General features: G+C 39.1%; 1 protein-coding gene across 1 annotated transcript; it reads right to left on the minus strand.

The window, feature by feature from the left end:
• Nucleotides 1-1,850: 1,850 nt before the first annotated feature.
• Nucleotides 1,851-20,622, minus strand: LOC101746890 (alanine aminotransferase 1). Its single transcript, XM_038014037.2, has 10 exons — nucleotides 19,813-20,622; nucleotides 13,251-13,340; nucleotides 10,084-10,178; nucleotides 9,245-9,435; nucleotides 8,274-8,476; nucleotides 7,073-7,201; nucleotides 6,789-6,995; nucleotides 5,404-5,547; nucleotides 4,461-4,575; nucleotides 1,851-3,412 (listed from the first exon to the last, which is right to left on the minus strand). The coding sequence occupies exons 1-10, from the start codon at nucleotides 20,035-20,037 to the stop codon at nucleotides 3,261-3,263; spliced, it is 1,551 nt and encodes a 516-aa protein (XP_037869965.1). The 5' UTR covers nucleotides 20,038-20,622; the 3' UTR covers nucleotides 1,851-3,260.
• Nucleotides 20,623-21,376: the final 754 nt, after the last annotated feature.

Below are 21,376 nucleotides of genomic sequence, written 5' to 3' on the forward strand. Positions count from 1 at the left end.
AGTTCTCAGAATTCGTCGGGGTGTGTGTGACGCAGGTCGGCTCAGGTAAATACCAAAATCTGCACTTTTCCGTCATGACACAATTACATGCAGTGAGTTGCAAGGTATGACGATCGTTATCTCTCAAAACGGGCACACATGTTGTCAGTCGCGCTTAGCACCAGGCGGGCATTCGGCTCGCCAAACACGATCTTACATTACCAGTATAACGGACTATTTTGATGAAAAGACATGTACACATAAATATGTATTTCTTGGATTACTGTTACGAGCAGAATCCTAGCACTTTATCCGATTTTTTTTATATTGCTTCGCTGGGTGGACGATCTCACGGCCCACCTGTTGTTAAGTGGTTCCCGAAGCTTATAGATATCTACAACGTAAATGCCGCCATCCATCTTGAGACATGAGTAAGTCTCAATTTCAACAGTACAGCGGTTGCCTCACCCTTCAAACCGAAACACAATACTGCGTCACGGCAGAAATAGACGGGGTGGTGGTACCTACCCGTGCGGAATCACAAGAGGTCCTACCACCAGTAAAACCGAATAATTTGAGTCTCTGAAATGTGCAGTCGTCATACGGCTGATTGGTGACTTACACGTCCTTACGGATCCATCAGATCCAATAACCTTTGCATTAGACGCCTTCAGCTCTAACACTAGGAGCAGGCTTAGGGACCTCGGTAACCGTACTCGTCGAACTCGACAAAGAGTTCGCCCTAACCCATGAATCAGCTCGCTGAGTTTCTCGCCGGATCTTCTCAGCGGGTCGCGATTCCGATCCGGTAGTAGATTCATTCGCGAAGCAGCTACTCTTGAGCTGTTAGGTCTCCTTCGGAGGCGCTCGGATAGCTGTTAGCAAATCCCACCCCTCTTGGCTGAGCCTATGCTCGCCCACCTATCCTGGTGAAACTGGAAAGGCCTCCGGGCCACCAGTAATCCTTCAATCATAAAAAAAAAAAAAGTTGGTGACTAGTCCGTCACAAATACCTAATGTTGTTATAAGTATGTTGATAAAGACAACATGTACATAATTTGCTCTACTTAAAACTTAACTGAAGTGCTATCGATAACACAAGTTAATTACCTTTAATAATTAATATTGCACGTGTTCGTTTGCCTACACCGTCACGTGCCGGGGAGTTCCCCAACCAATCCTTGGAATTTTGATGATTAATTTTATGTGTCAGAGGTCGATATTATCAAACTCGCCGCTTCCTCGATCATAAAGGGATCTTTAGAGGCGACATAAAAAACAATGGCAGCTTTCTATACAACATTTTACCTGATATCAATTTGAGGCGTCTTGAAATAAAAAAAATGCTAAAACGATAGGAATAACATAGCTTAAGCTTAATCAGAAATATTTTTGTGATTAGAAAGTCACAAAAAAAAGATATTAAAGTTTATACTTTATGATTGAGGTTATCTATAAATAATAGATGTCTCTGATTTTTGTAGGCACGGACTATAATAAATTGACATCTCTGAAGCCGAACAATAAAATGAGGCCGTCAGCGCAAAAGTGGCCTAAGTTTACCATAGTTAGTATAGAGATAATGAGGTTCGAAGTTACCTTTACAATAGTTCGTAGGTAAAAAAATACGCGCTAACGTTTACGAAGTCATCTGTGTTATCTATGGATGAAACTAAGGCCGATTTGCATCAAATTTATTATTTTTTAAATAAATTGCTTTACTTGAGCACGAACATGAATTGTGAGTTAGGCCACTTTTGCGCTGACGGCCTCAATTGTTGATGGATAAAAGTAATAGAGAGGGGGAAGGGGGGACCAACAGAAGTAGGTAAGTGGAAAAAACAAAACAACTACATAAAAACACAAGATACTATATTTTGTTTCATTTTATTAACAACGTGCTCACCTAAACAAATTTAATTTTGTTTTAAAACATCTTTCCTAACAGGAATGTTACCAGATTAATATCATACTTAATACAAATATTATTTTAATAAAGCAGTGTTTCACTGATTCACGTAACAAGTTACTTTAATTCAACGAAGCCAGATCAAAACAATAAATAAGCTATAAATTAATTAAAAAATATATTATATAATTCATCTCGGAACAATACAATTTGATGCGAGCGACTCAGTCGCATCCCGAACTCAAGACAATTCAGAAACGCTAAAAAAGCCTATTAAATAATAAATTACTATCTCTACGAATTGATTACACTGGGGGATACGATGAAAATTGTCTTTCAATGTTACAATATGTCATATTTGCTATGATTAATTCTTTTTTAAAGTGAAACTTTTTTATTACATCGTCTCAAAAATTTTCGTCTGTGTGTTGCATGTCGCGTGACGGTCGGCCGTGGAGTAGGGATAAAGCGAAAGGCGCTCGTCAGAGCAGCCAAGGCCAATATGGCGGCGCCTATAGTTCGCAGCAGCTGACCGAGTAGTGTATAGACTATTACTCATTTGTGTCAGTGCTCCACGCTATTTTGTTTGTTTTGTCAGTGTTTAATGTACGTGTTGTTTGTCATAGTTAAATGTCTATAATGTGAAAAAAGTTTCACTTTTACCGTCGTTTTTTAATATTCAAATACTATTTAAATATGTATACAATTCAATACATTACGGATAACACAACTGAAACAATGTGTAGTATAATTATTATTTGAATATCGCGACGTAAACAAAATGTGTTCGTTGTTTTCTCTTCTATAGTGTTGAAAGTGCGGTGGCGCCCGCACCAACAGAAATGTACAATTCTCCACGAGAGTTTTTAAAATCATAATTACGAATATTGTCTCATTAGTAAGTTAATAAATATTATAAAGCGACACGCGGCGTTATGTTTGAAGCAAGCGGCTCTGTGTGGCACCACACGGCCCCGAGGGGGCGGGCGCGGGGGCGGACCCGGGGGGCGGGAGCTCCCGGGCGGTCCCCAGGGGGGTCGGTCCCCGAGGGGGCGGGCGCGCGGCCCCACAGGCTAACTTTGTAAATGTGATTAGTACGATTTGGGGTTTAGTTAATATCTACTATTGCACGACAGCCGCCCTGCAATCTTTTTTATTGCTTTGCTGATAGGATGAGCTCACAGTCCACCTGGTGTTAAGTGGTTACTGGAGCCCATATATATCTACAACGTAAATGCGCCATCCACCTTGAGATACAAGTTCTAAGGTCTCAGTATAGTTACAACAGTTTAGATTTTGAAGCTTGTGTTCCCAGGTAGGTGCCGTAAGCGGATAAAGCGACGGCGGCAGAGGGGCGGGGGGCGTCGACAGACTAGCCCGAGTACTCGGCTGTGAACTTCTGGTGGAACTTCTTGAAGATGTCCAGCATCTCTCGCAGCAGTTCCGGCTGCGGCAGGATGGTGGTCCTGAAGTGGTAGGTACCCGGCCGCTGCCCGAACCCGCTGCCCGGCACTATGCAGATACCTGGCCGCAGACACGATACACCAAAATACTTTTGATTATTCTAATGTCGTATTGGAACGAAGTTCCTTATGGGACGATGCGGAGGGGTACCCTAACCGGAAAAAAACGTCCGTAACGTAAGATTTTTATTAGTAATGCACACAGTGTACGACTTAACTTTGTAATAACGTACAAAAATAACATATTTTTTTATCATTAATTGACCACGATCTCAGAGCGTTCGTTTGCGCAATACACTAACTCTTATACAAACAACCGTGAATGAAGTGTACCACGATAAGTTCGCACGTTACCGAATGACCGTGGGTTGTTGCGAAACCTCCAGTTTAATTTTCTTTATACCTCGAATAGAACTTAAAATTAATATTTTTATAATAAGAAACTTCGTTCCTATCCGGTGTTCCACGATACCACACAATACATCTTTTATTTATTTATTTATAACTAATCTACTCTGGATTACGTCAAGGTCGAAACCTTGACACGGCCCAGGTCGTTCGACGTTCCTGTACTCCTTTAGGACCTCAAGGCCGCGCCGAGCTCCCAGAGCTTAAATTGTGCCCCACTGTGATATGGCCGGATTCGGAAATACATGTGGTTTAAGCAATCTCAGGGACTTTTTGGCGGGAACGCGAGGAGTGAAGTTGTGTGATTGGTTTTATTTTGTCTATTTAGTGTTTCTTCAGGTTTAAATGTGTAATAACGGTGGTTTATTAACTGTTTAATATCTGTGAAAGTGCACAAATGTGGGAAAATGAAACAAAGCCGCTGGACGTAACTTCTTGGGATCCTCCAACACAGTCCACTGAAAAAGTCTCACTAAATGACCACCATTCTACTGAGATTGTATTTCATCCCATATTATCTCATCTCATTTCATTGCATGTTTCATAATAACTTCATTTCATAATATCATTTTTCATATAAAAAAGTTTTCATTAAAATTAAAATAAGACTTGACCTAAAGGTCTTAGTTACCAGGTCATAAAATCCCTTAAAACTATAAACGTAAATCTCAGATGTGAATCTCCCCTATCCGCCCACTCACCGGTTTCCTCGAGCAGCCTGAAGGCGTAGAAGGTGTCGGGGGGGATGCCGGCGGCGGCGGCGGCGGCCACGGCGCGGGGGGGCAGCTCGAAGCGCGGGAAGGCATACATTGCGCCCTGCGGACCAGCAATGTACAGTGTTCAACTTTTTTTTTCTTACCTAAGCTGATAGATAGCCTTGAGAGGCTCTTTCAGCGTAACCTTAACTAGTAGGTGAGCTCACGGGGCACAAATCGGAGTGATGCTAACACTGACCCTAACAAGAGCCGTGCTTCGCAGAATCTACCACCGGATCGGAAACGCGACCCACTGAGAAGATCCGGCGAGAAATTCAGTGGGCTGTGTCTATGGGTTAATTCGCTCGTCGAGTCCTTTGTCGCAAGCGACGGGTTCGACGAGGACGGTGACCGGTGCTTGTGGTACCTAAAAGCACCGTTAATGGATCGGGAGGATCCGTAATGACGTGGTTCAACACAATCGAATGTTGTGAAACGAGTTATCATAATTTCAAAATGATGTCGGTTTTTTTTTTTTAGATAGGCGATCGAGTTAACAGCTCACCTAGTGCTAGGCGGTCACCAGAGCTTATAGAAATGAACAATATATATAAAAATTAATTGCTGTTCGTTAGTCTCGCCAAAACTCGAGAACGGCTGGACCGATTTGGCTAATTTTGGTCTTGAATTATTTGTGGAAGTCCAGAGAAGGTTTAAAATGTAGATAAATATGAAAATGCTCGGAATTCAATAAAAATAACAATTTTGTTTTTCCTGTGATATGTCCCCCGTCGAACGGATTCGTTTTGTTTGTTTTAAGTTTATTTCATACAAAACTTTATGTCTTTTATTTATCGATTGAGGCACTACGAAGTCTGCCGGGTCAGCTAGTGAACAATATAAACCTCGCCACCCACTCACAAATATGAGTCCCCCCCGGGCTCCGTACCTGCACGACGTTACACTTGAAGCCCTGCATCTGGTTGAAGGCGTCCACTATCATCTCGGCGCGTTTCTTCAGCGAGTCCAGCACGTCCGTCTTCTCCTTGATGTACAGCTCGTAGGAGGGCTCGCCGGGCTGCGGGGGCCGCGCCTGTGTCCGCGCACACACCACGTCGCATTAGGGTGGCCCAGATACAATTTCAAGTTGGCCGACTATCGAGCAACTAAATCGTGGGCCTTTACATAATTGGTTACCGGCCGCGGACCTTTACTGACTTTTTTAAGGGATTTTATGACCTGGTAACTAAGACTTTTAATTCATGTCTTATTTTAAATTATATTCTTATTTTTATGAAAAATGATAATATGGAGTAAAATGAAATGAAATGAAATGAAGATGATTAATTTGAGACATTAATCAACTGGGATGAATTTAAATGAAATGAGATGACCTTTACTGACTTAGTTGGTGACAGTGTTGCAATCGCGGTAACGTCTGCGATAAAATGCGTGAAAAATAACGCACTCCTTGCTATATTAATGAAAAGAAGACGAAAATAGAAGAGAACATTTTGGGTGCATTCTATATTAAGTGACAGATTAGAACATGGGCAACTGTAAGAACTGTAGGCAGCGGCTTGGCTCTGCCCCTGGCATTACTGAAGTTCATGGGCGACGGTAACCACTCACCATCAGGTGGGCCGTATGCTCGTCTGCCTACAAAGGCAATAAAATATAAGAAAAAAAAACATCATACATTCTAAACTGAGATGTTGTTACCCAGATATATTTTTTTCATACTAAAGAATGAGTATTTCTTCTTTTCATGAGTTTGTATATCTTATTGGGTCAGCAAAAAAAAAATACACTGGCAAAGGGGCAATCTCGCGCACGCGTGTGGCTCGATTGCATTTTGCCGTGGAATTGACCAAGTTACATAGTCCGCGGTTTTAAATACGGACTCCGTGCTGATAGCTGAATTGGCCGATAGTTGCTCAACTTTTTAATTAAGAATTCGGATGAGCATTTCGATTCTGATTACAGACAATTTAGTTGAATAAGATGTGCGTGCTATCATAAGTTTCTATGTCTATTATTACTACACTCTGCGATTTAGTCGGCCAACTTGAAATTGTATACGTGCGATCACCCTTAACAACAGTAATGTTTATTTATATTCTTCCACCGAGCGGATGATATTGGTCGGTAGACCGACGGTAGTATTTTTTTATTTTTTTTATTGCTCATATGTGTGGACGAGCTCACAGCCCACCTGATGCTAAGTGGTTACTGGAGCCCATAGAAATCTACAACGTAAATGCGCCATCCACCTTGAGATATAAGTTCTAAACTCTCAGTATAGTTACAGTACAGTATCGAGTGTCGACTGACCACGCAGTCGATGGCGGCCTGTCCCAGCACGTTGGGGCACAGCATGGCGCTGATGCACTTGTAGAGCTGCGCCCGCACGGCCGCGTTCACGCCGCGTAGCTCCGCCCAGCCGCCGCGCGCGCCGCACTCGCCCATGTACCCCTTGCTGACCGACATGAACGACGCCAGCTCCACGTCCTTGTAGTCGTCGCCAAGCTCCACCAGCACCTGCGCAACAACCGGCTCCGTTAGGGCAACTGGCCGGCGGGGGGGACAGAAGCGGGGGGTTGGGGAGGGGCGCGAACCTTCTTAAACGAGTGGAACTTGCTCCCGGCGGCGTACACGTTGTCCTGGTACACCTCGTCCGCGAACAAGAACAGACCGTGCTTCTTCGCGAACTTTATGATCGACTCGATGTTGTCTCGGGTCAGCACCTGCGGCAACGCGAAATTCAATATTATCGGAAATCGGATGGCGCAGTAGTTAGGCGGCCGTGAATGCTGGACCGCAAGTCGTGGGTTCGATTCACACTTTTTATGCCAGCATTTGTATGAAGAGCAGATTAATTTGCTCAATATCCAGAAGTTGGACTTTAAACATTAAGACATGATAAGAATGTCTCTTTCGCATGGTATGTATACCTATTAGTTCTCACTAGTGGTCTCCCGGTAGTCGAAATTCGACTATAATTAATTGAAATTATAACTTTGTACACTATCATGTTTCTATTGTCAAACACTATTATTATACTTATACTAGCTGACCCGGCAAACATTGTTTTGCCATATATAAGATTTCTAGGGAATTTCTAGTGTAGAATAAAAAACTAACTTATTGTAAGTGTGTAAGGATGTAGTAAATGAGTGAAAGAGGTATGTAGTGCTGTGAACGATGAGGGAATATATAATAAAAATAACAAAACCTCATTCAACCACATAATACCTCATAATAACAAAAAAAAAAATGTCCAATTAAAAAAAAAATGTTAGGGGTGGACAACCCTAATCACTTAGGGGTATGAAAAATAGATAGTAGCCGATTCTCAGGCTTACTGAATATGCATAAAAAATTTCATGAGAATCGGTCAAGCGGTTTCGGAGGAGTATGGGAACGAACATTGTGACACGAGAATTTTATATATTAGAAGATAATCACAGATTTCCAAGACTATACTTTAGAGTTTAGACTATAAAGACAAACAGTATTGAACCTATTCTCAATTTGACCACAGACTTTATGCAATAAGAAGTTTGACAGTAAGCAAATAGTATGCATATGTGTGTCAAATACATAGTAGTATGTGTAATGTTGTTTTTTATTGATTTAATTTATTTTTATGCATAATTTAAAAAAAAAATTAAGTTTCTGCACTCCTTCACTATATTCTCTATAAATGTGGGAAATTTCATACTCATCCGTCCGCGCTATTTTCGTAAAAAGGGGTACAAAGTTTTTGCTTCACGTATTAATATACAGATTACGCGTGACTTCACTAAGAGCGCTGACCTGTCCTGTCGGGTTCCCGGGGTTGATGACGACCAGGGCCCTGACGTTGCAAGTGGCGCTGGCCTCGGCGAGGGACCTCTCCAGCTCGCGGAGGTCCAGCCCCCAGTGGTGCTCCTCGTCGAGGTAGTAGCCGACCTGCGCCAGGCCGTACTCCGCCAGCGAGGCCGAGTACAGCGGGTACTGCGGGATGGGGATCATGACTCCTGCAGCGACACCAAGTGCGCGTCAACTCTCCGCCAGCGGGACACGCGTTATTACATATTTTAAAGTTATAGATATTTCGGCCACGAAACAAATTATTTATTCCGGTTTGATGAATAAAAGAACAATTGTGGTAATGTAATTCAAGGCTTGATTACGTTTTGAAGACCATTTTTCGGGTAACCATTCAATGTTGGGTGGGCTCGGCGGCATTGGGGGCACGTTTATCCAAACCAACTAAATAATGCACACGAAAAATGTATTTTTAAAAGTTCAAAATTATGACACAAGCAATGTGACACGGCACAGTCCCGGGAGCGACGTCCGCGTGTAGTGCCGGGGGGCGACCCCCCTCGCCCTACGAGACACAGCGAGCTTGTGTGGGCTGGCGGCGCGGCGCTTTTTTTTTGCCTACTTAAGCTGATAATAGCCTTGAGAAGCTTTTTCAGCGTAACTTTACCTAGTAGGTGAGCTCACGGGGCTCAAACCTGACGATGTCGTCAAGAGCCGTGCTTGGCAGAATCTACCACCGGATCGGAAACGCGACCCACTGAGAAGATGCGGCGAGAAACTCAGTGGGCTGTGGGTTAATTTACTCGTAGAGCCCTTCGTCGCAAGCGACGGGTTCGACGAGGACGATGACCGGTGCTTGAGGTACCTAATAGCACCGTTAGTGGATCGGGAGGATCCGAAATGACGTCGGCGCGGCGCCCGGGTCTATATCGTATCTCCCACGAATTTATAATCAATGAGATCGATCGTAAAGGAACCTGAAGTTTTTCCTCCCAGATCGTTGCAGAACAGCTGCAGGCAGTTCTTGATGGCGGTGGAGGCCCCGGAGGAGAGGAAGATGTCCTCCCAGTGCGCGGGGTGTCCGTCCCGGCGCTGAATGTAGTCGGCCACGCGGCGCCGCACCAGTTCGATGCCGTGCGACGCCGTGTACGAGCCCACGGAGCCGCCCCTGGACACATCCGCACTTAACTGTTACAGTGTCTATTCATCTTGTAAAACTTTTGAATTAGTTTTCACTCTGTACATTCGGCATTGCGTTTATGTATATTTTTTTGGAATGAAGTTCCTTATGGGACGATGCGGAGGGGTACCCTAACCGGGAAAAAACGTCCATAACGTAAGATTTTTAGTAGTAATGCACACAGTGTACGACTTAACTTTGTAATAACGTAAAAAAAAAAACATATTTTTTATAAATCCTTGTGAATAAAATATTCTGTTAAGATTAGTAGATTAATGTAGTAAACAACAATGGCCGACGAGTAACCAATGACAATGTATAGTGTTGGGAAATCATAGAATGACCAAATGAACGGCTAGGATATCTGTCAATATATGAATCCAGAAATATATGTTTTCAAAAAATATATGGTTTTTAAATCGGATATCCGAAATCAATATATGGTTGTATCTATAGTGATATCTTAGAACTTACATCTCAAGGTGGGTGGCGCATTTACGTTGTAGATGTACTATGGGCTCCAGTAACCACTAAAGGTCCTCCCACTACCACTATCCTATATTACATCATTTTCTCAGGTTCAGATTTGTATAAAAGAAAATTCGCTAGTCATTACATAGTTCCTTCGAAACTCACCCACAAGCATCCAAAATCTCTCGGGCTCTCTGTTTCACATCCTCTGGAAAGATTCCCTTCTCGATGAGGTCGGGGAGGGCCAGGCACGCCATTACCTGAAATACAGTTAATGTCATGTTAGTGTCCATTCAGGTCACATGTTCTGCCCGATCTTATTTCAAACAACAAATTGTTTTTTTATGATTGACGTATTACTGGTGGCTCTAGAGCTTTTCCAGTTTCACCAGGTGAAGGGTCATTGTCGCTTTTCTTAAAAAGAAAAGAAAGACTAGTTGAAGGAGCTCACGGCCCACCTGATGTTAATTGATCCTTGGAGCCCATAGATATCAACCATGTAAATGCCGTCAGCCACCTTGAGACATGAATTCGGTAGAAATAGGCAGGGTGGTGGTATCCAACCGTACGGACTCACAGCACGTTCTACTATCAGTAATTACGCAAATTATAGTTTTTCCGGGTTTGATTACGCGATGTTATTCCTTCAGCGTGAAAGTATACACATTTGTTAAGAACGTTTTTCATTAATAATAATGATAGCTGTCTGCGGATTTCGAACACCGATACAGACGCATCGCTCGATACGAATGCACCGCGTCTTATCCTTTCCGACGACTTCCTTCATTGAGACCATGAAAAGAAGCTAAGCAGTGACAATCATTAACAGGTTTTTGGACTTTTATAACTATACCACAGTTCTTACTTCTATCAGTAGCGTCATGGACGACTATCATAATACATACATATTTGATTCGAGGTAGCCTTGCATGAGTTCTTAACTATTAATTTCAATAAATTTATTGATCGTTTAAAGTCCAAGCAGCAATTGAATGATTATATGTAAAAAACTATGTATATACAGTTTGTCTTGTTGGTTGAGCGGAGATTACAAGGTCAGAGTTAAAGATATTTGAAGTTTAGGGTCTGAGTGTAGCTTGTCTGCATATTCTATGAAGCAAAAGAAAACCAAGGCTTTTGAAAATACTTTTTTTACTGCTACGATGGGTGGAAGAGCTCACGGTCCAGCTGGTGTTAAGTGGTCACCGGAGCCCATAGACATCAATCACATCGCCGCCCATCTTGAGACATGTATTCTATTATAAGTCTCAGAACAGTACAGTACAACGGTTGCCTCTCCCTTCAAACCGAAACGCATTACTGCTTCACGGCAGAAATAGACAGGGTGATAACCCACCTACTAGTAGAGCTATAGCTTCTTTGTAGGCAGAAACAATTACAGTATAAAACTTATAAGCTTTATCGCTAGAGAATACCGATAAACAACACAAGCAAAAGTATTGATTTTTGTAAGACGTAAGCTTTGACGTCACGTACTGACGCGCGCTCTAGAGCTCATGAACTTAAGGCTTCGTCAAACGGAACGCGTACCTAGCGCTGCGTTTTAATGTCGCGCTCTTTTCATGTCACATAAATTGATTAGATGAGCCTAACGATCCTCGACGCAACGTAACATTTGCCAAACAATAGTGCCTTTTGACAGCAATGTGAAAATTTAAAAGTATTAAGATGTCGAGTGATTCAGATGTGGCATTGTATTATACAATGACATATCTGAATCACTCGGGCATGGGTATTTTTCGGGCACTATCTAGTATTTTAATTCAAATTTACTTGGACGCTAAAATAAAATTTGTAAAAGATTACAACGCCTGATGTCGAATCGTCCTAACGCCGCGACAAAGCATTGCGTTCTGCTAGCGTTGGCTGGCGCTCTGTTTGACAGTATATTACCATAGTAGTACAACACATCTCGGCGTCACAACGCGCCGACAGTTTAGCGCGCTGACGCGCGTTAAGTACGCGTTCTGTTTGACGAAGCCTTTATGTTGTTCAATTAGCGCTGGTCGCGGACATAATTCAAACTATGTTTGTTGTATCTACTCATACTTGTTTTACAGCACGCTTATTAATTTCAATTTATGATTCGCGGCCGTTTCGGAACAAAAACTATCGTGGACATTCGAAATAAATACGAGGTCATTCGTCGACATTTAATCATAACATCGAGGGGTGAAAGGCATTTGGTTTAAGCGACATTACGTTTGATACGCGATATTTATATTTGTAATTAATTAAAGTTTCGTTTTATTTGGTATTAGCATCAACAGTTCGATATATTTAATTGAACTTCAACTAAGTTTACTCCATGCAAATAGTTTTGAACAAGTTTTTTGCTAAGATATTTTTTCCAAATTTTTAACTTCAAGTGGCAATTTACAAAAAAGTCGCATAAACCAAATAGCCTTTCCCCCGTCGTTATGTGTTAAGTACCGTCTAATACATTAAAAGCCCGTGCTGTAGTGTTGCAGCAATCTTAAGTCGCGCTCGGGGCACGTAATATTTTCCAGAAATAAATTATAATAAAATAAAAAAATTATCCAATGTTTTTTTGTTTTGTGGACCTTTTCGCGCCCCTCTACGATTAGCGCCCGGGGCATGATACCCCTCTTTGCCCCCTCCAACCCTGGCTACGTCACTGCTGTGCTGTGTCATTTATGTTTTCACTAGCGACCCGCCCTCGCTTCGCTTCGGAAACTGTAATTTATTATTGATTTCTCCACTATTTAATGGATGTTATAATACATATAAACCTTCCTCTTTAATCACTCTATCTATTAAAAAAAACCGCATCAAAATCCGTTGCGTAGTTTTAAAGATTTAAGCATACATAGGGACAGACAGATATAGGGGCAGAGAAAGCGACTTTGTTTTATACTATGTAGTGATTATGTGTGTTTGTAGTCGTACACATAGGATTTATTTTCCAATTAAGTGGATTATTAATTACATGATCTCTAGGTTCGACATTGACTGCAGCACAGCATCGTGTGCGCACCGCCTCATTTAGATGAGCTTGCTGCGGTAACTCGTTCACAAAACAATTCAATGCACTGATAAGACTGTTCGGATTCTTATCGTAAAACGTTATCATACTGATTGCCGTTACCATGTGGTACGGAGCAGTTTGTGTTAACTTTTGGCGGGACGATCTCACACCTGCTATAAGTGATAACCGAGACATACCGGGATACACAATATAGCTTTTGCTTTTATAGCTAGACCGTAAGATTCAAGTAAATTCTTGAAAAATAATAACTGTTATGATGGTACGATTAATGATAACATAGTACAGAAATTATCCCACTGACCTGTCTGATGAAAGTGATAGGCTTCTGTCCCATGGCATGGGCATCTCCGATATTCGCCTTGATCACTCGCTTGAAAGGTTTCTGTGCGCCCTGAAACAATTGTATCACCAATTTTATATTTTACTATATAGCTGTACCCGTCCGCTTCGCTGGGCATTTAAAATTAACATTATTATTTCTCACCCCCACAAAGATTCTCATTCATCTCATCTCATTCACTCTCATCGTCATTATTAAAGCCCCCGCAACTGGTGTAGGGAGTCCAACACTCATATAAATATTAGCCTATCCATTAAGTACATGTATTTTCTACATGAATACCAAGTTTCAAGTCAATCGGATGCATGGTTCAGTGGTTATAACGAAACATCCGTAAAAATCACTGTCGATTTATATATTAGTATATACCTACTATATATATATACTTATATGTGTGTACCTGTATATATAAGGTATATACAAGGTGTCCCACAATCGGACACTTCTAACAAAGTGGATCGCTAATTTATTTAACTGAATTTAATTCAGTTCCATATGAGGCGAATAAGGACTTTTTTTGTCCTAGTGCCGTAATTTCAAGGTGTAAACTTGGTTCAGCTGTCTGTGGTGGTTGTTCATACACCCTACCACCAGTAAACGCATATCGACGGTCCCAGTATCCGGAGCGCTATGAGTACCGAGATCTGCCCGCCCGCATTTTTGTGGTCAGGTTTGTATAACTAATGGTTTTTTAAGACTACGGTTCAATGAGAGTCATTGCAATTCGCAGTTATTAACCTTCAAGGTGTAAAGTACCAGAGTGGACATATAGATATCTCTCTTCTTTCTTCATCATTTTCATTTTACTTTATCTATACTAATCTATACTTATTATAATTATAATTATATTATAAAGAGGAAAGATTTGTTTGTTTGTTTGTTTCGAATAGGCTCCGAAACTACTGGACCGATTTGACAAATTCTTTTTCCATTAGAAGCCGACATTGTCCCTGATGAACATAGGCTACTTTTAAAAAAAAAAAAATATTTTATTTTTTTGGTTTCATGTGTGTTTTAATGTTTCCGAAGCGAAGCGAGGGCGGGTCGCTAGTTTATATATATTTTTATACCTAATCAAACAATGTGCTAATATCTTTCAGACTGAAGAGGTACTTTCCTTATTCACTCACAGACTTACGCTAAAGCCGTAACAAATACAGTTTAAAATTTTAATCTATACTAATCTATACTAATATTATAAAGAGGAAAGATTTGTTTGTTTGTTTGTTTCGAATAGGCTCCGAAACTACTGGACCGATTTGAAAAATTCTTTTTCCATTAGAAGCCGACATTGTCCCTGATGAACATAGGCTACTTTTTAAAAAAAAAAAAAAAATTTTATTTTTTTGGTTTCATGTGTGTTTTAATGTTATATATTTTTATAACTAATCAAACAATGTGCTAATCTCTTTCAGACTGAAGAGGTACTTTCCTTATTCACTAACAGACTTACGCTAAAGCCGTAACAAATACAGTTTAAAATTTTAAATTATGTAAACACTTTACTAATTTATTGTTTTTGTTCTTAAGCTCTTAGTTTACATAAGCAGATACATCCAATCTTATCTTTTACCAAATACTTTTAATTAACATAGAAAACAGTGATGACGAAATAACGCAAGGTAACCAAACAAACAAAACAGAGAGCACAGTGTGCTTAGTGCGAGTTTTTTAACGTTCTCGATAGCGTAAAAGTTAACTCAATTTTGTATGCAGTTGGAACAGCGCCCCTAGCGGCAAACGTAGGCAAACGATCCCAATCCATAAAGGCGAATTTACATTACGAAATTAGTGGCATGAAATTAATTTCGTGACATTAGTTTTACCAACAGTTTCACGTGTAATTTAATACTTTCGTAATGCATGCATTAATTTCATGCATGCAAATTAGTTTCGTGCCCTGCGCGATATTTTGGTGAAATTAGTGTCATGCAACTAATTTCATAGTGTAGACGCGACGTAAATATGAGCTAACTTTTACGCTATCGAGAACGTTAAAGTTAACGTAGAGACCGTACCTTTCGAATATTTGATCACACACTGATGCTATGGCAGCTATGGGAAATTTTCCGAAACGATGACTTACAGTCAGAACTTTGACACCTGTATTCAGTGTTATAACAATCATTATTAAAGGTTCGTACGTTCCTCCCAAGTCTTCGTACACTCAAACCGGGGTACCTATTCAAATTTATTATTATGAGGTGCATCTTACGATCAATGTTGATAGACAAGTCTACGGCTCACCATATGTAAGTGGTTTCGATCGCGCCCCAGTTATAAATTTACTTGATAGTTAAGAATACCTATTTTCTTTTCCGCGCATACACCTGCTCAGTGACAGTGAAGTAAAATTGTGTGAACTGCATTGCGTCACACTTTATACTTGTTTATTTAAGTTAATGTTCGTACACACGCGATCGGTCTTACATAATCACCCACGGGCAAGGAGAACTAATTCTATTCTTCTTGACAAAATATGTATATTGTTATAATGATGAATAGTAAAACTTGTGACAATACAAGCGTGTATCATTCAAATGTGAAAAACTTCTATGGGTTCGTTTAAATTTTAGAAATAAGATACTAAATAAGCCGGTGACGCTTGTATATGAGCATCGCAGTCATTACACACACATACATATATAATTATATGTTTAATACAACCATTCGCGTCAACGGTTAATGTTAATGAGGTTTCAGGCTAAATAATAGCACGGACGTCTAAAATATTCAAATGGAGTACGTTCCTGCAATAAACATACATATATTATTTACATTGTCAGAGAGGCTCTTGTCTACATCAGTCATAACAGCGAATATCCCACACTTCGAAGCTCATACTTGCGACAGAAGCAGGATGGAGACACCGGGTACATTCTCTTTCAATTCACAATAAAATCAGTCAAATACTGTCTATCTACATCCCAATTCAGACGACATTGGCATTAATCACGGATCGAAGCGGTGCCAAATCTATTATTATTATTATTTACAACCAAAATTAGCGTCATGAAGATTACTTAGACAAACGTTCGTTCTTTCCTGGTGTGTCGTCTTTGAGTCAAAATTTTTTGATACCTTCACGTAGTTCTTTGAGACACTCTCTTTGATATCATCACTAACCAAAGCCGAACGTGTCCTTGATCAGGTAAAAGGGTGAATCAAATCGATCTAAAAAGTTAACGAGATATCCTATATGCCTTTCTCAATCAAATCTGGTCTTTATAATTACAAAAATTTCCTTTCTCCCACCAAATATTAAACATTATTTGCAATGAACTACATATCTCAGTAACGCATGTGCAAACATGTAACAATCATATTACGTAATTAACTTTGCTTTAATATTTCGTTATGATAATGGAAGTTGCCAAGATAATCTGTTTACGTTCTGATAATATATATTAATCGATGGAGTGGAATCTTATAAACTTTTTATCAATGGAAAAGGTTTGAAGTGGTAGAATTGTTTTTATTTATTTATTGTAGGCGCTCTCAACCTAAGTCAAAATGTCAAATTCGTGATCAAATAATAGATCGAGTGGTGTGAAATCACGATATACCTACTCTACTGGCAACCAATAATTTTTTTTATTAAAAAAATGTCCCACCTGTTTCTATGCACATAACTATACATAATATGAACTAAGCAACACTTAATGAGACCAGTGTGCTTAGTGCGAGTTTTTTAACGTTCTCGATAGCGTAAAAGTTAACCCAACTTTGTATGCAGTTGGAACAGCGCCCTATAGCGGCAAACGTAGGCAAACGATGCCATTCCATACAAATATAAGCTAACTTTTACGCTATCGAGACGTTAAAAAACTGGCACTAAGCACACTGAGGTCCAATTCTCAATTGTATTGTGTATTGGAGCTGTCCTATGCTTCAAATCGGAACGCATGACAGCTTCGTGGTAGAAATGGGTAAATAAAGTTACCTACTTAAGTAGGCTTTTTTTTATTGCGTAGATGGGTGGACGAGCTCATAGCCCACCTGGTGTTAAGTGGTTACTGGAGCCCATAGACATCTACAACGTAAATACGCCACCCACCTAGAGATATAAGTTCTAACGTCTCAGTATAGTTACAACGGCTGCTCCGCCCTTCAAACCGAAACGCATTACTGCTTCGCAGCAGAAATAGGTAGAGTGGTGGTACCTACCCTCGCGGACTCGCAAGAGGTCCTACCACCAGTAATTACGCAAATTATAATTTTGCGGGTTTGATTTTTATTACACGATGTTATTCCTTCACCGTGAAAGTCAATCGAGAACATTTGTTATGTACGTATTTCATCAGAAATATTGATACCCGCCTGCGGGATTTGAACACCGGTGCATCGCTCAACACGAATGCACCGGACGTCTTATCCTTCAGGCCACGACGACTTCATCACAGCTACGGCAACACAGCCTACCAACAGTAAAATTGTAAAATTATACATTTTTCTGGATCATATTTTTATTATACAAGTAATAAATACGCATTTCTTTAGAACAATTGGTATTCTTACGATTGAACGCTAATACAGTTACATCTCTGTATACAAGTTAACCAATGTCATTTACATTGAGGCTTGCACATTTCTTTGCTTTTGTAAAAAGTGTGAATAAACATAAGCACTATGTTCACATTTGAGACAAAATTAGTTTGTGTGTACATCATGTCAAATTTAGATGATATGGATAAAGTTCTCAGAGTAGGTTAAGTTCTCTGATGCAGAGAATTTTCCCTGTATTTTTTATTGTTTCGGTAGATTCAGTAGTGCCGTGACACATCTTGTGTTAAATGGTCACCAACACCCATAAAGTTCAAAAACATGAATGCTGCCACCCACCTTGAGACATGAGTTCTAAGTCTAATTTTATACTACAATGGCTAACCTACACTTCCAACCAAAATGCAATCGCAGATATAATTATGAAATGCAGAGGCAAGCCATATATATGTACTTCTGGTAACAAACCAGAAAGACCTGTTGTTAATATTCTTTAGATTTGCTTTTTTCAGGGTTTTTATGACATTAAATAATTTAAAGAATTTAGGTAGAGATTTTAAGCTTTCTACATCCCTATGGTGGATAGGGTGTCTGTAATGGCTAAGAATGAAAATTATTTAGTTCTTCTGTTATCTATGCATGTTATTACAGTCGGAACCAATTCCTATTTAGATATAGAATTTATAAATTTCTATTAATATAGGAAATAATACTTTGCTATCTAAATATAATACTTAAATAGCATAAATAAAAAAGTAAAAAATTGAACGATAATAAATAGGTGCAAAATATAAGAATAAAACAAATATTATTTATATTTATATTCCTATCTATACGGCATTAATAAATTATTATGATTGGGGACACTTATGGTTTAATCTTGTATTTGTCTTAATAATCTACATGGACCTTAAGTTTAATTTCAATGTTTTATGAACAGCACCATATTTGCAAATACACAAATACCCACATTTTAATAATATCAACAACAATAATAAAATGTCCAAAACTATCATGGCTCACTTAATTTCTCTTTAATATAAAACACTTATTAGCATAGCCAGTAGGCAGATGAGTCTACAGCACAATCCAACTTTTCCATTAAATTGGCGAAGGGTCGTGAGTTTTCAGAATTACTTTTCAGCATATGAACCATATAGACCGCATGTTAACAATGCCAAGTAAATATCCATATCCATTTATTAACAAGCACACTGTATTTATGTGTCTTTGTAAATAATAAAACAATATACTGAATTGGATGTTTGTTTAAAATGTTAATATTTGTTTATCTAACAACACATAAATGATGATAATGAAAAATCTATCATGATGCAATCATCACCTACCATAAAAGACATTCTTAATCTATTACATAAGTGACTCGTATTTTTGTATTAATTTTCAGTCATGGTGTTGACGTAGCTATGATTTTCAGAGTTCTTGCTCAGTAGTTACATGTAAAAATTACTTCTTGAATTGGTAATACTTATTTTACATTAGTAAGACTTAAATACATTTTTTAATGATACATATTCTTATTCTCCTTTGAATCATAGCTGAAGTAAGCAGTATAGTGGTACAAACCAGTAAGTGTTGTAATAACATGTCTACAAAATTGATTCAATCTTTGCCACTTTAAACTTTGACTTAAAAACAATAAAATCTAGGTATTTTAATCTTCTATCTATGTTTCTATGTTCATTAGGATACATCCTGTTTCTCTCAATACGTCCTGTCCCTCAATTAGCATATTTGTAATAGAATTGTGAAATGAATGAAGATTGTAGTTTCACACTAGTAAAACAATCATAGGGGGCCTCAAAGCTCTCAATGATAGCTTATACATATATTGTCAATATGTTACAATTGTATATTTGAAATAGGTGCAACATTTAAATTTTAAATATTTGAAAAAGTTATGTTCATTTGAAAATTTCTTGCCTTATGTAAAAAGCTATTTGTCATGCAATAATCATGAAAGTAGCCCTAATAATAGTTTTTAGAAATTCAAAAGTACCTTCTCAAGTTCTTTTTCAATCTCGCCAGCGCGAATGACAAGGGGCCCGCGCACAGCGTATTCCAACTTGACAATGTTGGGATTCATGTTTTCCACAGTCAAGCCTTTGGATGCCATCGTTCTTGCGTTGTTCGTGTTTACTTTGTTAATTTCGAATAACTCTGAACGTTTCACCGCACCGGATAAAACGCGACTAACGCGGCTTATCAACTTTAACTGTGACATGTTCCGTAATCAATCGAACTACTTATAATACGTCGGACTACTATTGTAGGCAGTGTGCAGGTGGTAAATCACTGATAATTTATAAAAAAAAATACCACGTGTGACTCGAAATAATCTTATTTTTTATGTACATGCAAACATTGACGATTGGAGATGACGAGGAGTAAAATGAGGTGCGGCCTCTCTACGCGATCGATTCATCCGCACTGAGAGACGTAAATAAATCTCATATTCGATATTTGCTTAACTATGATAACGAAAATGCAAGTACAACTGATAATTTTATTTTGTAATTACTATTTATTTTAATGTAAATGACCTCCCACAAGGTTACTGATAAAATGCTATCAAATGTTGTACGATAAACTGTTTTTAAGAAATATAACACTTGAAATGTTCGTTTGTTTGCATCAGATTCAGTGAAAATAAAATTTGCTAATAAATAGTTAATTAAATCAAAGGTAACTTCATTCTAGATTCTTGTCTTATGTAAATTATATAACTAAAAATTGCTAAATTATTGTATAATTTCACTTTTGGTTTTTTGACTGTGAAATGTCATATCTGTCTGAAGAGAATGTCAAAAAGACGAAGACTTTTGGTTAGTTGTCGTTTTTGGGTGGAAACATGGTGGAAACACAAGCTGTGAAGTCATGTGACCTTTTTTTTAAAAAAATACTGTTTCATCGGGTTTAAACGTGCAACAGTAGCTTATGAACACTGAAGTATGAAACCTATTTATGCTCATGAACCCTTTAGCATCTATGAAATTGCTTAGGTCATGGAAAATGTCATGTCATTAATACGAGACTGCAAGCTTTTCTGAACCCCAAAATAACGGTATTGAGCAAGCGACATTTGTCAAAGGTAAGAAAAAGCAGCAGAGAGAGCTTTACACAAAAAATCGAAACGTCTTCAGAGTTTCCGCTATCTTCTTTGTCGACTTTCGCAAGGCCTTCGACAAAAAGCTCTCTCAATGCCTACTCTGTTGTTCAACAGGGGTAGTTATTCCTGAGATAATTGTAATTGTTTCTGTTTAATACGTGGTCTTCGGGTATTATATGTTAAGTCTGGAAGGCGAAACTCCAACATCCTCGGGGTTTTTCTAGGGTTTCCCATACCTATCCATCAAAATAGCTCAATCAAGAGCAGTGCTTAGGATTGAGTAAGGCTTGTTACTTGTCCTTAAAGTTTAGCTTTGTTTCAAGAAGTTTATTTGTCTGTGGTTTGTGTGTAATCCTTTTTGAAATCTAGTCACTGAAAAGCGAACTGCTTCAAGTATATGGAGTCACTCTCCTTTGAAACTTCGGTTTTTTTTTGTGGGTTCGTTAACTCCACT

The sequence above is a fragment of the Bombyx mori genome, chromosome 11, assembly GCF_030269925.1.
Source record: "Bombyx mori chromosome 11, ASM3026992v2".
In the NCBI taxonomy this organism is placed as follows: domain Eukaryota; kingdom Metazoa; phylum Arthropoda; class Insecta; order Lepidoptera; family Bombycidae; genus Bombyx; species Bombyx mori.

What these genes read in the sequence shown, in the direction of transcription:
- LOC101746890 (XM_038014037.2), bottom strand. Translation starts at nt 20,037, where the DNA reads ATGTCACAGTTAAAGTTGATAAGCCGCGTTAGTCGCGTTTTATCCGGT. An exon ending in TCTGGGAGGAAAAACTTCAG is followed by an intron (nt 8,477 to 9,244) that starts GTTCCTTTACGA and finishes GTGTCGCTGCAG; the next exon opens with GAGTCATGATCCCCATCCCG. An exon ending in CAGGCTGCTCGAGGAAACCG is followed by an intron (nt 3,413 to 4,460) that starts GTGAGTGGGCGG and finishes GTCTGCGGCCAG; the next exon opens with GTATCTGCATAGTGCCGGGC.